Source organism: Hemiscyllium ocellatum, chromosome 17, assembly GCF_020745735.1.
Source record: "Hemiscyllium ocellatum isolate sHemOce1 chromosome 17, sHemOce1.pat.X.cur, whole genome shotgun sequence".
Taxonomy (NCBI): domain Eukaryota; kingdom Metazoa; phylum Chordata; class Chondrichthyes; order Orectolobiformes; family Hemiscylliidae; genus Hemiscyllium; species Hemiscyllium ocellatum.
In genome coordinates this window covers 23,945,040-23,960,257 of record NC_083417.1, presented here as the reverse complement: position 1 = coordinate 23,960,257, position 15,218 = coordinate 23,945,040, and the positions used below count along the sequence as shown (strand labels likewise).

At 41.1% G+C, this 15,218-nt stretch overlaps 1 protein-coding gene across 1 annotated transcript in view; it reads left to right on the top strand.

Moving 5' to 3' along the window:
• The window catches only part of LOC132824058 (polycystin-1-like protein 2), a 152,187-nt gene extending 141,026 nt beyond the window's left edge, over positions 1–11,161 (top strand). The window contains exons 42-46 of the mRNA XM_060838324.1: positions 2,788–2,948; positions 4,387–4,597; positions 6,424–6,525; positions 9,687–9,818; positions 11,063–11,161. Of these exons, the coding sequence (XP_060694307.1) occupies positions 2,788–2,948; positions 4,387–4,597; positions 6,424–6,525; positions 9,687–9,818; positions 11,063–11,161 (705 nt within the window). The remainder of the gene's footprint in view (positions 1–2,787; positions 2,949–4,386; positions 4,598–6,423; positions 6,526–9,686; positions 9,819–11,062) is intronic.
• The last annotated feature ends 4,057 nt before the right edge of the window (positions 11,162–15,218 follow it).

The following is a 15,218-nucleotide window of genomic DNA, read 5'->3' as shown; positions in this document are numbered from 1 at the left end:
CCTGGGGAAGCCATCAGGTATAAGGAGATGGAGGAGATGAATAGGGCATTGGTTGTTTGTACTGCTGCCTCACAGCGCCAGGGACCCAGGTTTGATTCCAGCCTTGGGTAACTATCTGTATGAGTAAAAAATGAGGTCTGCAGATGCTGGAGATCACAGCTGCAAATGTGTTGCTGGTCAAAGCACAGCAGGTTAGGCAGCATCTCAGGAATAGAGAATTCGACGTTTCGAGCATAAGCCCTTCATCAGGAATAAGAGAGAGAGAGCCAAGCCGGCTGAGATAAAAGGTAGGGAGGAGGGACTAGGGGGAGGGGCGATGGAGGTGGGATAGGTGGAAGGAGGTCAAGGTGAGGGTGATAGGCCGGAGTGGGGTGGGGGCGGAGAGGTCAGGAAGAGGATTGCAGGTTAGGAGGGCGGTGCTGAGTTGAGGGAACCGACTGAGACAAGGTGCGGGGAGGGGAAATGAGGAAGCTGGAGAAATCTGAATTCATACCTTGTGGTTGGAGGGTTCCCAGGCGGAAGATGAGGCGCTCCTCCTCCAGCCGTCGTGTAGTTGTGTTCTGCCGGTGGAGGAGTCCAAGGACCTGCATGTCCTCGGTGGACTTCCTGACCTCTCCGCCCCCACCCCACTCCGGCCTATCACCCTCACCTTGACCTCCTTCCACCTATCCCACCTCCATCGCCCCTCCCCCTAGTCCCTCCTCCCTACCTTTTATCTCAGCCGGCTTGGCTCTCTCTCTCTTATTCCTGATGAAGGGCTTATGCTCGAAACGTCGAATTCTCTATTCCTGAGATGCTGCCTAACCTGCTGTGCTTTGACCAGCAACACATTTGCAGCTAACTATCTGTATGAAGTTGGCACATTCTCCCCCTGTCTGTGTGAGTTTCTGTTGAGTGCAGGTTAGGTGGATTGGCTATGCTAAACTGTCCATACAGGGATGTGCAGGTTTAGCATAGTAAAATGTGGGATTAGGGTGGCAGTGCTTGATCTAAGTCAGATACTCTTTGGAGGTTTGGGTGTAGATTCAATGTTTGAATGGCCTCTTTCTGCATTGTCTATATTTCTCTCCTAGGAGGAGGAGTAGTGTTCCCTCCAGGCTTGAAGACCACCTAAGAAACTTCTTTACCATGACCTGATTGCTTCATCCCTTATCCTCACAATCTGTTCCGACCACCATATGTTTTCCCTAGACAACAATCAGTTTTTAACCCACCTCCTTCTTCACCCCGATAAAGATGTGCTCCCCACTCGAATCAAAACCCCCAACCAATATCTTTCAACCTTGCAAACAGAATTGCTAGTGACCTTTCCCATCCTGTCATTCGACTCCTGACTGCAATCTCTTCCTTGCCGCTGCTCTGCTGTCTTCTGCTACTGGTTTGAGTTACAAGGATAGGTTAGGACTTTTTTCCCCTGGACCATAGTGGGCTGAGATGTGACATTACAGGGGTTTATAAAAATCATGAGGGGCATAAATAAAGTGAAAAGTCAAAGACTTTTTCCCAGGCCAGAGGAGTCCAAAACTAGAGGGCATAAGTTTAAGGTGAGAGGGGAAAGATTTAAAAGGGACCTGACAGACAGCTTTTTCACACAGAGGGTGGTGGGTATATGGAAAAAGTTGTCAGAGGAGGTGGTGAAGACGGGCACAATTACAGCATTTCAAAGACATTTGAACAGGTACATGAATAGGAAAGGTTTAGATGTACAGTATATGGGCCAAATGCAGGCCAATGGGACAAGTTCAGTTAAGGAAACATGGTCAGCATGAATAATTTGGGTCAAAGGGTCTGTTTCTATGCTGGATGACACTACACGCTCCCATTGTTAGGCAGTTACCTTAACAATCAGACTGGCTAGACAGTGGGAAACCTGCAGAAAATATTTAAATCAAGTCCTGCATGTTAAAGCTGCAGAACACTAAAGAAGCTTGTATTTTAAGGTTTCTCATCCAATGACCCACATATTGCAGTATTTCATGCTGAACAGGATAGCAGTATAAGATTGAGTAGACTGAGCAATCTGAGTCCAAATACAAAGGTGCTCTGGGAATACAATCACTTTGAGTTTAGTTTTGATAAAGGATTGTTGCCCAAAATACCATAGATTCATAGATTCCTACAGTGTAGAAAGGGCCCTTTGGCCCATCAAGTCTGCACCAACATAACTACCATGAAACGTGTGTGAATCCCAAATTGCTGCATTAGTCCCATTTCCGTGAATGTTATGATATTTGAAATCCTTATCCAAGTATTTTTTAAAGGTTGGAAGGTTTCCAGCCTCCACTACCTTCCCCGGCAGTGATTCCCACCACCGGCTGAATGAAAACATTTTTTTCTCATATCCCCTCAGAATCTCATGACCCTTACCCTAAATCATGCCTTCTCATGATTACCCCTCAACCAAGGGGAACAGGTGCTCTGTATTCATTCAGTCCATACCCCTCATAATCTTAAACACCTCAGTCATGACCCCACCCCCACCTCCGTCTTCTGTGCTCTAAAGAAAATAATCCATGTCTACCTAGTCTCTCCTTTGAGCTCAATTTCTCCATCCCAGGCAACATTCTAGTGAAACTCCTGTGTTTAACACTCCAGTTGTAGCCGGACCAATGCTCTGTACATCTCCAACATTATTTACTTGCTCTTATACTCTCATAACCCATGCTTTATTTTTACTGAAACTGACTGACTGCTTGTGTATTTCCAGGTTTCCTGTGGTATTTGAAACTTCTGGCTTGTGTAATGTTGTCCTTATTATTTATAACTAATTTTGCCTGTTTTTCCTAGGGAAAACTATTGAGGCAGCAGAAGTGGAATTATTTCAAAAGCAAATGGAACCTTCTGGAGACAGCCATTATAATGATCAGTTGGAGCACGCTTTCTGTATTTATAAAGAGAACCATTTTGGGAAATCGGGACATTGAGCACTATCACAATCACAAAAAAGAGTACGCCATAATTTTGTATCTATATAAAAGCAAAACATTTTCATTATTATACATTCTGGACACATGATTTTCTCGTAGCAACTGTTGATTATTTCTCTATGAACCTGTACACCGTTAGAAATGATAATGGCTTGTGAACATTGCCACTTCACTCTACTGGATGGATTGATGTTAGATGGGCGGACGGACAGTAACTCTTACTGATTAAAAATCAGTCTACCTCAGCCTTGAATGTGCTAAGGACCCAGCCTCAACAACCTTCTGTGGTAAAGAACTCCACAGTTTCACTACCCTCTGGGAGAACAAATGCCTCTTCATGTTTGTCTTAAATGTGTAACCCCTTATTCTGAGATTATGCCCTCTGGTCCAAGATTCTTCCACTGGGTGAAACAACCTTAACATATTAAGGGGGCGTATGTCTTGCTGTATGCAGTGTGCTATGTCAATCTTATGCCCTCACCATATACCAGCAGCTTACATAGCAAAAATGCTGCATGTGCTAGCTATTGCTCAGTCTTAGGGAGGCTAGTCTTCACAGAGGTTCATGGAAGTATCAATCTGCCCTGGGGATCCTGGCACAGTCAGTCAAGAGCAGCCTTCTATACCAGTCCAAGAGATTGACTACAGTCAGGCATCTGGTCAGGGGGGTTCATACTTCTGCAGTAGGTTATGGTAAGTCCTGGGTTCTGCAATAACCAATCAAAAGGAGTTGGGCACAGTCCAGGCAATGTACAGTAAATATACCTGAGGGATCCCTAATCCCTGGCCATCCTAATGTATTGCCCCTCTACTTCAGTGTCACTCTCACAGATATTGCTGACCAACTCATTCACACCAACTTCGCTGGATGCACCATGGCTTTTTAAAGATGTCATGGCCACATGAGACACCAGTCTTTAGATGGACATCCATTGATGGGAAGTTGTTCTGGGAACACAGTAAGGTGGGGCCAGAACCAGCCAAGACAGACTTCATAGGGATGTGGTTGGTAGTTAATGAGTCAACTTTGGTAAGGTGCTGCAAGAAAATTCACTAGGCCTCATGGTGGCAATCAGTCCAAAAATCCTGACTCAATTCAGTCTGAGCCAGAAAAATGCACGAATCAGTGTTTCACCTCTCCCTCCACAGACGCTGCCAGACTTGCTAAGTATCTCAAGCACAATTTATTTTATTTTTTTTTTATTTTGCCAGTGTTCCTAAAAATGGTCATTGATTTCTTCCAATCTTTCCTAAGTGAGGATAAGGGAAAAGAAATAAAGGCCATGAAATAGAAATTTTGCATCCTTACCACAAAGGAAATCATTCTCTAACCACCAAGAGAAACTATCTGTTTGCATATCCATTACTGAAATAATGAAAGGTGCCTAAAAGACATTTGTACTGACAGATATTGTTATTGAGGAGATATTTAATTTGCATTTTGCTATGTTTCTTACAGGTTTGTAAGTTTCTACGAGACTGCAATTGCAGATGCAATCATGGGTTACCTGATTGCCTTCCTGGTTCTCCTAGCAACCATCAAACTTTGGCATCTGCTGCGCATCAATCCCAAGCTCAACATGATCACCTCGACTTTAAGAAGAGCATGGGGTGACATCTCAGGCTTTCTGACAGTCATTTTGATCATGTTTCTTGCCTATTCTATTGCAGTATGTAATTACTTTATTTTATATCATATATTCCCATTCATTTTTAAATTGAAGTTTAACAAGTACAGTAAAAAGTGAGGTCTGCAGATGCTGGAGATCAGAGCTGAAAATGTGTTGCTGGTTAAAGCACAGCAGGTCAGGCAGCATCCAAGGAACAGGAAATTCGACGTTTCGGGCCAGAATGAGAGTCAGTCCTGATGAAGGGCTCTGGCCCGAAACGTCGAATTTCCTGTTCCTTGGATGCTGCCTGACCTGCTGTGCTTTAACCAGCAACACATTTTCAGCTAACAAGTACAATGTTTCCCTCAGCTTATTCTTTAAATGTATGCATTTACAACCCAAGACTAACTGAATTATGTGATATATGCAGAATTTTTCTGCTAATTTAGCTTATTACAAGCATTTATAATTCTTTGATTATTTCTTTTCATAATCTATTTTAACTTTAATTTGTATTAATTTCAAATTATATCCTCTGGGTTGTGTTTCTTGAGACTCTTGATTGGAACACCTTCCATCCTCCAGAAATGTTAGCTCATTCAGAACTCTGCTGCTCATTTCTCATTGTGCATCAAAAGGAATTCAGCAGAAAATTCCTTACTGAGAGAATGGTGAGGGTGTGGTCCTAATGGAGGAGCTGAGGTGAATGGTGTGAAGGAGAATCAAGCTAAGTTTATGAGAGAGTGAGAAATCAAAGGAAATTCTGATCAAGTTAGATGAAGGGGTTTGGCAGCCTGAAAAAAGTATTGGGTGAATCACGAATGTTATAGTCAAGTTAGGCTGAGGGTCTAATTCTATGTAAACCCTGTTCATCCATTATTCTTCAACTCATTGATTGGCATTGCCTAAATATAGATTCTGAGAAACTCTACATTTGTGGGCACATATGATGAAACATTCATGATTTCAATCAGGTTAAGAATGCTAAAGATGAAAGATTGAGCAGATTAGCAACTTGAAGCAACATCATGAAGGAAGGTGAGCCAATTGAGTGGGCAGTTGGAATTTCTAAGTGTTATGTAACTGATTTCAGAGAGAGTTTTTCCAGGAGTAGAGACACAAGAAAATGGGACTGGTAAGGTGATCAGCGAGGTAGGATAACCATAGAAGGAAGTCTCTATATGGGATAGTCATGGCTGGAGCAAAGAGGCCATATGTGATGGTGAGATCAGGGGGCTGTGGGGTGCAGGGACAATAGGGGACTGGGGGAGAGTTGTCAACTGTGATTACAGGAAGGATACATTTAGAGAGGAAAAGAGGCAACATGAACCCAGAGAGGAAGAAATGTTGATAACTCTGAAGGTGCGATTGGTAAAATGTTCATTTATATATTAGCCATCTATTTGCATAAATTTACGATGCAAAAGGATCTTGTTTTAAGTAATATAATTTTAATAATATTTTTCATGTGTTTAATAGACTTATTCCAGTGTCCTGTTAATGATGTGAGAACAGACTTAGTTTTCAGGATCCCTTGGACTTTCAAATTTGATCATTTTCAGTTATGTAACACCAATAATTAGATGAGATTCCCTATAGTGTGGAAACAGGCCATTTGGCCCAACAAGACCACATCAACACTCCAAAGAGTAACACACCCATCCCCATAATACTATGGGTAACTTAGCATGGCCAATGCAAATCTTTAGGTTGTGAGAGGAAACTGGAGCACCTGGAGGAAACCCACGTAGACACAGAGAAGATGTGCAAACACCACACAGTCGCCTGAGGCTGGAATTGAATCTGGGTCCCTGGTGCTGTGAGGCAGCAGTGCTAACCACTGAACCACCGTGCCATGTTAATTCAACGGTATCTCTTTTCTACAGACAAATATAATGTTTGGTTGGAGCATGTCCTCTTACAAGACTATATTTGATGCTGCAGAAACAATGGTCAGTCTTCAATTGGGGATCTTCAACTATGAAGAGGTAAGGAAAGCAGAAGCTCATTATAGTAATATCTCTAATAAGAACAATAGCTAGAATATTATCTAATCTGTAGCTGATTCATTTAAATTTGTTCCAACAGGATTCACAGTTTATTACTATCTCACTAGAGATGTTGCTCGTATAGGTTTTTGTACACTATTTTTTATTTATTCATGTCATGTTGCCATCACTGACTAGGCCAACATTTATTGGCCATCCAAATTTGCGATGGAGAAAGTGGCAGTGAGCAGCCTTCTGACTGTTACAGTTGTAGAGTCATAGAGATGTACAGCACGAAACAGACCCTTCAGTCCACGCTGACCAGGTATCCCAACCCAATCTAGTCCCACCTGCCAGCACCCGGCCCATATCCCTCCAAATCCGTTCTATTCACATACCCATCCAGATGCCTTTTAAATGTTGTAATTGTATCAGCCTCCACCACTTCCTCTGGTAGCTCATTCCATACACGTATCACCCTCTGAGTGAAAAAGTTGCCCCTTAGGTTTCTTTTATATTTTTCCCCTCTCACCCTCAACCTATACCCTCTAGTTCTGGACTCCCCCACCCCAGGGAAAAGGCTTTGTCTATTTATCTTATCTATGCCATTGGGATGTAGAAAGGGAGTTCCAAAATTTTGATCCTGTAACACTAAAGGAATAGCAATATCGTTCCAAGTTTGAATTGTGTGAATCTTGGAAGATAACTTGAAAAAGATGATGTTCTCATGCATCTGTTACCTTTGTCCTTCTAGGTGGTAGTAGTTGTGGGGTTGGAAGGTGCTGTTGGAGAGTCACATGTAGATTGTGCACCTTGTCAATTGAACATACTGCTGCCACCATACATTGTGGTGGACGGAGTAAATATTGAAAGTGTTAGGTCGGTGCTTTGTCCTGCATGTCTTTCAGTTTGTTGAATTTTGTTAGAGTAGTACTTTTTCTGATGATTGAGAGTGGACTGATGATGCAATAATTGGCCAGATTAGATTTGCTCTGTTTCTTGTGGCAGGATACACTTAGAGCAATGCTTCATATTGCTTAATAGATGCCAGTATTCTAGCTATTTGAACAGTTTGGTCAGTAGTGTAGCTAGTTCTGGAGAACACATCTGTAGAGCTATTGCTGTAATGTTGTAGGGGCTCACAGCCTTTAAGTTGTTTCTTGATATCATATGGAATCATTCAAATTGGCTGAAGAACTGCATTTATAATACTGGGGACCTCAGGAGAAGCCCTGATATGCAAAAGCACTTCTGGTTTTAAGGAAAATCTTCATGGTTTTATCCCAGCTCATGTGACAGCATGCATTTCTATTGAGAAATCTGGATCTTCACCAACTGGCGATGGTAAGTAAGGCCATTCCTCATGTTGTAACATCATGTTACACCATGATAACACTAAGTGATTAGTTTTTAGGGGTGGGGTTTTGGATTCTGATACCTCTGGGATATGCTCTGATTCTCAACAGGTTGGAGAGGGGAATTGACAGGGAACCAACTCACATTTAGTAATGAGTCCATAAACTCCGAGAGGAGCTCGTTAATGGGCTGGGCAAGGTGAGAGGGCAATTTTCAATTGTAAACTTGGCAAACTCCAAGTCTGTTACAAGATTTGCATGGCTGTTGAGTTCAACATGAGGACATGGCTTTTTTTATGCACAAAGAGGTAACTGGAACCCGCAGTATCTTGCACATTGCCTCTCATTTGACCAGATGGATACTTCCGTAAAGTTTGATGTTACTGGCATTCAGAGGGCCCATCATGGCTGTAACTTCCCTTTGCTGTTTGTGTTGTGCAGACAGTTCCTATCTTCTTGTTACACTTTTTGCAGTAAAAATTGGGAACCACTTCTGTCTTGCCTGAATAGGAGATGAATATTGGTTAATATCAACAAATCTATAGCATACAACTGGAACCTGGAAATTATCCAGGTGTCTGGAACCTCACCATGTTTTGAAAATCTGGCCCTAAATCCTAAATGTACAAGGTGTGTGTCAACCGCATTTCAGGACCCACATCTACCATGTGCAAATAACAAAATCTACAGTAGTACATTGAGGTACTCTAATTGTAAATTGTACTGATGATGATTACACAACTCTGTGCATGCACATTCATCTCTTTTGGTAGTACATTTTTGAATGAGAGTTTACTGTGATCATCTAGCCTCTTGAAAGAGTTTAAAAATACATTTTGCTTCAGTATAAGAATTGACAATAATTCTGCTGAAAACTTTTTAAATCTGACTCCACATTATGCTTTCTGGCATTTTAAAGTCTTTGTTTAACACCATATGTCATCTAATGCAAAGTTCAACTAATCGGAATGCTCTCCCAAAAGGGGTCATGATGTGGAGATGCTGGTGTTGGACTGACTATCACCTGATGAAGGAGTGTCGCTCCGAAAGCTAGTGTGCTTCCAATTAAACCTGTTGGACTATAACCTGGTGCTGTGTGATTTTTAACTTTGTACTCCCAAAAGGGGTTATTGTTGCTTTGTAATTCAGAGTTGATATATAGCTGAAGAGTTAAATTATCACAGTTTTATTGCTAAAAAGTGAAAATTGCAATTCAAATGTGACAAGTATTGCTGCACCTTTCAACTTCCACCTTTATAGTTCTAATAATATTCAAACAACTTAAGAAAACAGTTAACTGTCACCATTTTACACTTGGGTGATAAATATCCTTATGTACTACAGTTATAGTTGCTCTCACTTCAACACAATAACCTTTTACATTAAAAACCAGAAGAACTGTGGATGCTGGAAATCAGGAAAAAAAGGTCAAAAACAGAAATTGCTGGCAAAACTCAGCAGGTCAGGCAGCACCCGTGGAGAGAAATCTGAGTCCAGTGACCCTTCTTCAGAACCTTTCACATCAGTTTGGCTCTGGATTCATATCTTCAAGTTATTCTGTTGAGTGCCCACTAATATTATCAACAGTTATCTCCAGGTTACAAATGATTTGACAGTTAAACTGAAAATAAGAGTGCTGTTTGTGAGATTCTGTTTTGTCCAATTGGACCCTCAGACATAATCAGTATTTGTTGGAAGACCTGAATCTTGACCATTTCACAAATAGTTGTTTTGACATGTAAGCTTAATATATTTATGAAAGACTTTTATTTAGGATTCAACATATCTTTACCTTCACCTGAACAGGTATTGGACTACAACCCAATCCTGGGTTCATTTCTGATTGGATCTTGCATCATCTTTATGACATTTGTTGTCCTGAATCTCTTCATTTCTGTTATACTCGTGGCTTTTAGTGAGGAGCAGAAGAATTACAAGGTTTGCAATGCTTTAGCTTAATTCATTCACCTCTATTCTTCAATTATACAAAGATATGGTGTTATTTTAAGATATAAAAATATAATCTCAATTATCCAATAAATTGTTTTTTTACTCTTTCTTTATAGTTCTTTATTTGGCTAAATTGCCATCGGTTGATTAAGTTCCAGTCAGGATTTGTTTTGCTCATTTTTCCTCCTTTCTTAAGGACTCAGCTTCAGTAATGCTCTGATTGTACACTGCACTTCACACAAATGTTTATACAGGTAGTGATAAGCTGGTCAGTTATTCGTGAACAATATTAAAGACACGCCTGATATCCCACTTAACTTGGAAGATGCAACGTGCACCAATCTAAATAACCAGACCTCTACCCGATGGCACCAACCCCCAACCCGAACTTCAGCAAGTTTTTATGCCAAAATCTAATTACATTTAGCCACTAAGTTCAATCTTGGCAGAATATTTGCTTGGGAAGCATTTAAGATTTGTGTACCCAAGCAGGAGGATTATTGAGAACAGAGCTTTCCATACAATCAACCTATATTTCAACAGGAGAACTTAGCAATTTAACAAGCAGCAAGATGTATGAAATTAATGGGCAAGACAAAAGCAGTTAGTCGAGTAAAACAGCCCCACCTTAAATAGCATCAGGAAGTGGAGAAGTTGACTTAAGAAGGATGATACCTGAAAGATCAACTTTTCCACCTCCTGATACTGCCTGGCTTTCTGTGTTCTCCCAACCTCCTCCTTGGATTCCAGCGTCTGCAGTTTTTTTGTCTCTCATGCCACACCTTAATAAGCCGTGACTAAACATGAGAGGCCATCAGTATAAGATATTCACCAATAATTCCAGTCAGGAAATTTAGAAGTAACATCTTGAACTAAGCATTGGTGAGAATATTAAACTTGCTTCCACATGGAATGCTTGAAGAAAATAGTGTGGATGCATTTACAGTATTAAAAACTAGACAAGTAAACCATAACTGCAGTTTAATCAACCTACTGCAATTCAACTAAGAAAAATTGAGGGAAAGGGAAGCAGACGGTTATTTTGGTAGATCTGGATGACAGAAGATGGGAAAAGGTTTGAGTATTTTATAAATACCAACATGGACCTGCTGAATTGAATGTCCTGTCTCTGGGCCTTTTATCCAACATAATTCAATTTTTCAAAAGAATGGGTGTTTTTTGGAAAATGTTTGAGAATAGCAAGGAACATTTTTTTCTCTTTTTGTTTTCAGGCTTCTGAAGAAGAAGAAATAGTTGACCTAATGCTGACAAAATTGTGCAGCTTCTTAGGGATGAAAAATAAGAAGGGTTCTGGTCAGTCAGGAGATTGACCAAATAAAATGTCATGATCAGCTCCAAGCAACTAATAGCAGTGGGCATTTTACAGCGTGCAATTTATTTGTTGAATTAGTTAGTAGATCAGTTTAGATATATTGATAAATATAAATGTAACATGATGTTAACAATTAACATTAAACTGGCTCTTCTGCATGTTTGTTTTATTGTAGTGCATCAATGTGCCTAAATAAAGGATAACGAAAAGCATTCAATCATCTAGTCGACTTTCATGTTTCTATTTTCAGTGTCATATTTATTGTAACATGGTAACACAACTCAGTTCCAGGAATTAGGCAGAGGTAAAGTTGGATTAAAATCCTTTTTGCAGTGGTGTTCAAATCCACTCCAGAATCTTCACTGGATCTCAAACTAAATCTTAACGCATTTAGTACACAAAATAGTCCATTAATTAATCTCACTGATTCCATAAAGATGATGCCATGGAAAAATGTGCTTAATTATTTATATGCTGCTTTTCACAGTCTTAGGTCTCAAGATAATCTAACCTAGGAATTCTTCCCTCCATCATAAGATCAGAGGTGAGACTACTCACTGATGATTGAATAATATTCAGCACCATTTGAACTCTTCAGATACTATAGCAGGCTGTATTCAAATCCAGCAAGACCTGGACAAAATCGAGGCTTGAGATCAGAAGTGGGAAATGACATTTATCAGAGGACAAGTGAATCTAACAATCTTTTTGACAACCAATGGAAGTAGCATTACCATCAATCCCTGACTAGCAACTACTTGGGGCTGCCATTGATCTAAAGCTGATTTGGACTCATTGCATAAGTACTGGGGCTGCAAGAGCAGGTCAGCAGCTGGGAATTCTGAGGCGAGTAACATACCTCATGACTTCTCAAAGCCTTTCCACTTTCTCCAAGTTCTAAATCAGGAATATAATAGAATGCTCCACTTTTGCCTGGATGACTGTACTTCCAGTGCTCAAAGAACTCAATATCATCGATGCCAAAGCAACCAGCTTGACTAGAATGCCATTTACCAGCTTAAATGTTCACTCCCTCTATAACCAATGCATACTATCTATAACACGCCACTGCAGCAACTCACTAATGTTCCATCAATAGTACCTTTTGAATTCACAATGTCTACCACCCAGAAGGACAAGAGCAGTAGATCTTGAGAATGCCACCACTACTGAAATTGGTTTGCCCTGTAAATACTCTGGCTATAAGGGCAGCCGGTAAATGAAAACACCAGCAAGTTCCCCTCCAAGCTAAACACTATCTTGATTTGGAAATGTCATTTGGCAGAATGCCTCATCGCCAGAACTTTCCAACAAGCACCAAGACATGGCTTGGCTGGTGGTGAGAAGGGGTCTGCCTGTGAGATCCTTTATGCACGTCCAGACTCTCTGCCGCACCGCACGCTGCCCTCGAAGTGGCTGCGGAGGGGAGGAGACTGTCACACATCTCCTTCTGGAATGTGCCTATGCAAAGAAGGTCTACAGACGAACGCAGTGGTGTTTGTCAAGGTTCGTTCCGAACAGCTCCGTGACGCGAGACGCCGTGCTCAACGGTCTGTTCCCCGGGACGCACACAGAGACGAACATCAACTGTGCCTGGCAGATCATCAATTCGGTCAAAGACGCTCTTTGGTCTGTCCGAAACCTGTTGATCTTCCGCTGAAAGAGGTGACCACGACTGAGTGTCGCGGACTTGCACATTCCAAGGTCGAGGACTATGTGTTGAGGGACGTGCTGAAGCTTGGGGAAGCTGCTGCCAAGGTGCCGTGGAGAAAGACCACCATGTAACATCTGCCTGCCAAAGAACAGGGGGCCCACACAGTAAGTAGGTTCTGCTGACCCCCCAGCTAAATACAGGGAAAGTAAATGTATAGACCTGTACATACGAATGATTACTGTCTTTCTTTGAATAGAAGAATCTCAACAAAAATAAATCGAAAAAGACAGTTTAACTCTCCTTCAGTCTTGCATTAAAGCGGTAGGCTTGATTTTTTTTGTTTAGTGTCTGAGTCGAACTTTCAATCTCTGTATGCAAAGAAATGGAATGTTTACATATGTATGGCATGACCAATTGTACAGATCATAAAAATATTTTATGAATAAAGAATATTTTTGAAATAAAACAAAAAGATTTGGAAATGTGTTGCTGCTGTTCACTGTTGCAGGAGCAAAATCTTGGGAGTTGCCTCCTAACAGCATTGTAGGATTACCCATAGGACATGGACTGCAGTAGTTCAAGAGGAGAATAAATGTAGGCCTACACAGTGATGACATATCCCAGCATACAGCAGTCAGGCCCTTCGACTCTTGATGTTGTGCTGAGCTTTTAATCTACTCTAAGATCATACTAACCTGTATACCTACATTTTACTATCATCCATGTGCCCATTCAAGAATTGCTTAAATGTCCCTAATGTATCTGACTCTACTAGCAATGCTGGCAGTGCATTCCACACACCCACCACTGTGTAAAGAACCAACCTCTGACATATCCCCTGAACCTTCCTCCAATCCACCTTAAAATTATGCCCCCTTGTGGTAACCATTTCTGCCCTGGGAAAAAGTCTCTGACTATTCATTCTACCGATGCCTCTCATCATCCTGTTCATCTCTATTAGGTCACCTGTCACTCTTTTTCACTCCAATGAGAAAAGCTTTAGCTCCCTCAATTTCTCTTCATAAGACATGCCGTCTAATCCAGGCAGCATCCTGGTAAATCTCTGCTGCACCCTCCCAAAAACTTCCACGTCCTTCCTATCATGAAGCGACCAGAACTGAAAACAATATTCCAAGTGTGGTCTAACCGGTGCTCTATTGAGCATAACTGCAGCTCTTAAACTCCTGCTAATGAAAGCCAACACACCATATACCTTCTTAACAACCCTACCAGCTTGTGTGGTAATTTTGAGGGATCTATGCATGTGGACCCTAAGATCCCTCTGCTCCTCCTCAGTGCCAAGAATCCTGCCTTTAACCCTGTAATCTGCATTCAAATTCGACCTTCCAAAATGAATCACTTCACACATTTCCAGGTTGAACTCCATCTGCCACTTCTCAGCCCAGTTCTGCATCCTGTCAACATTCTGTTGCAACATACAACAGCCCTCCACACTATCCATCACTCCACCAACCTTTCTGTCATTGGCAAACCGCCCTTCCACTTCCTCATCCAAGTCATTTATTAAAAAAAGTCACAAAGAGCAGAGGTCCCAGAACAGATCCCTACGGAACACCGCTAGTCACTGAGCTCCAGGCTGAATACTTTCCATCTACTCCCACCCTCTGTCTTCTATGGGTCAGCCAATTCTGTATCCAGCTACATTTCCCTACGTCCCAAGAAGATTTTTAAAAAAAAAATCCCAAAGCACAACAAAGTCAGTTAAGTGCTTTTCGAGTGTAAGTATCATTTAAATATACAGAAAATGGTAGTGAACCTGTGAATAATGACCATATAATCTGCGTTAGGTACTGGTTGGTGGGATAATATCTAGTTTTTTTATTACAAGTATATGATCTTTTATGTCAAGCTGAAGAAAAGCAAGACTGCTGTGAAGGGCACTGCTTGTCACTGGCCACTTGGGTGTTTCCTTTCCTCCTGCTGGTGGAATTTAAATAAAGATTTAAAGACTTGTTGTTTTTCACTGTGTACGATATCTGCACACACACAAAAAGAGAAAAAGAGAAATAACCAGGAGATCCCCCTCCAACTCCTCTTCTTCGTGCAGTGCTGTCTCATTTTTGTCTGAAGTGTCTGCAGTAGAATTTGAACACTCAGTTGAAATGTTAACACTGAGTGAGCACTGGCATCCTAAATGGCAATATAACAACTGCTGGTGTTGAGTTTGGGCTCTAGTCATGAGATTTAATCAACATTTATCAATGTGAAGTTTTTCATTTACAGCAAGTTCACTGCTGAGAACATGAGTTGACAGGGTACCGTAGTTTCTCCTTCAAATTTGAGACAAAAATTTCAAAATTCCAAAAATGTTTTCATTTGTTTGAAATAAAATGTAAAATGCTTTGAAATGTGATTTTAGATTCAGTAATTTTGATGCTGG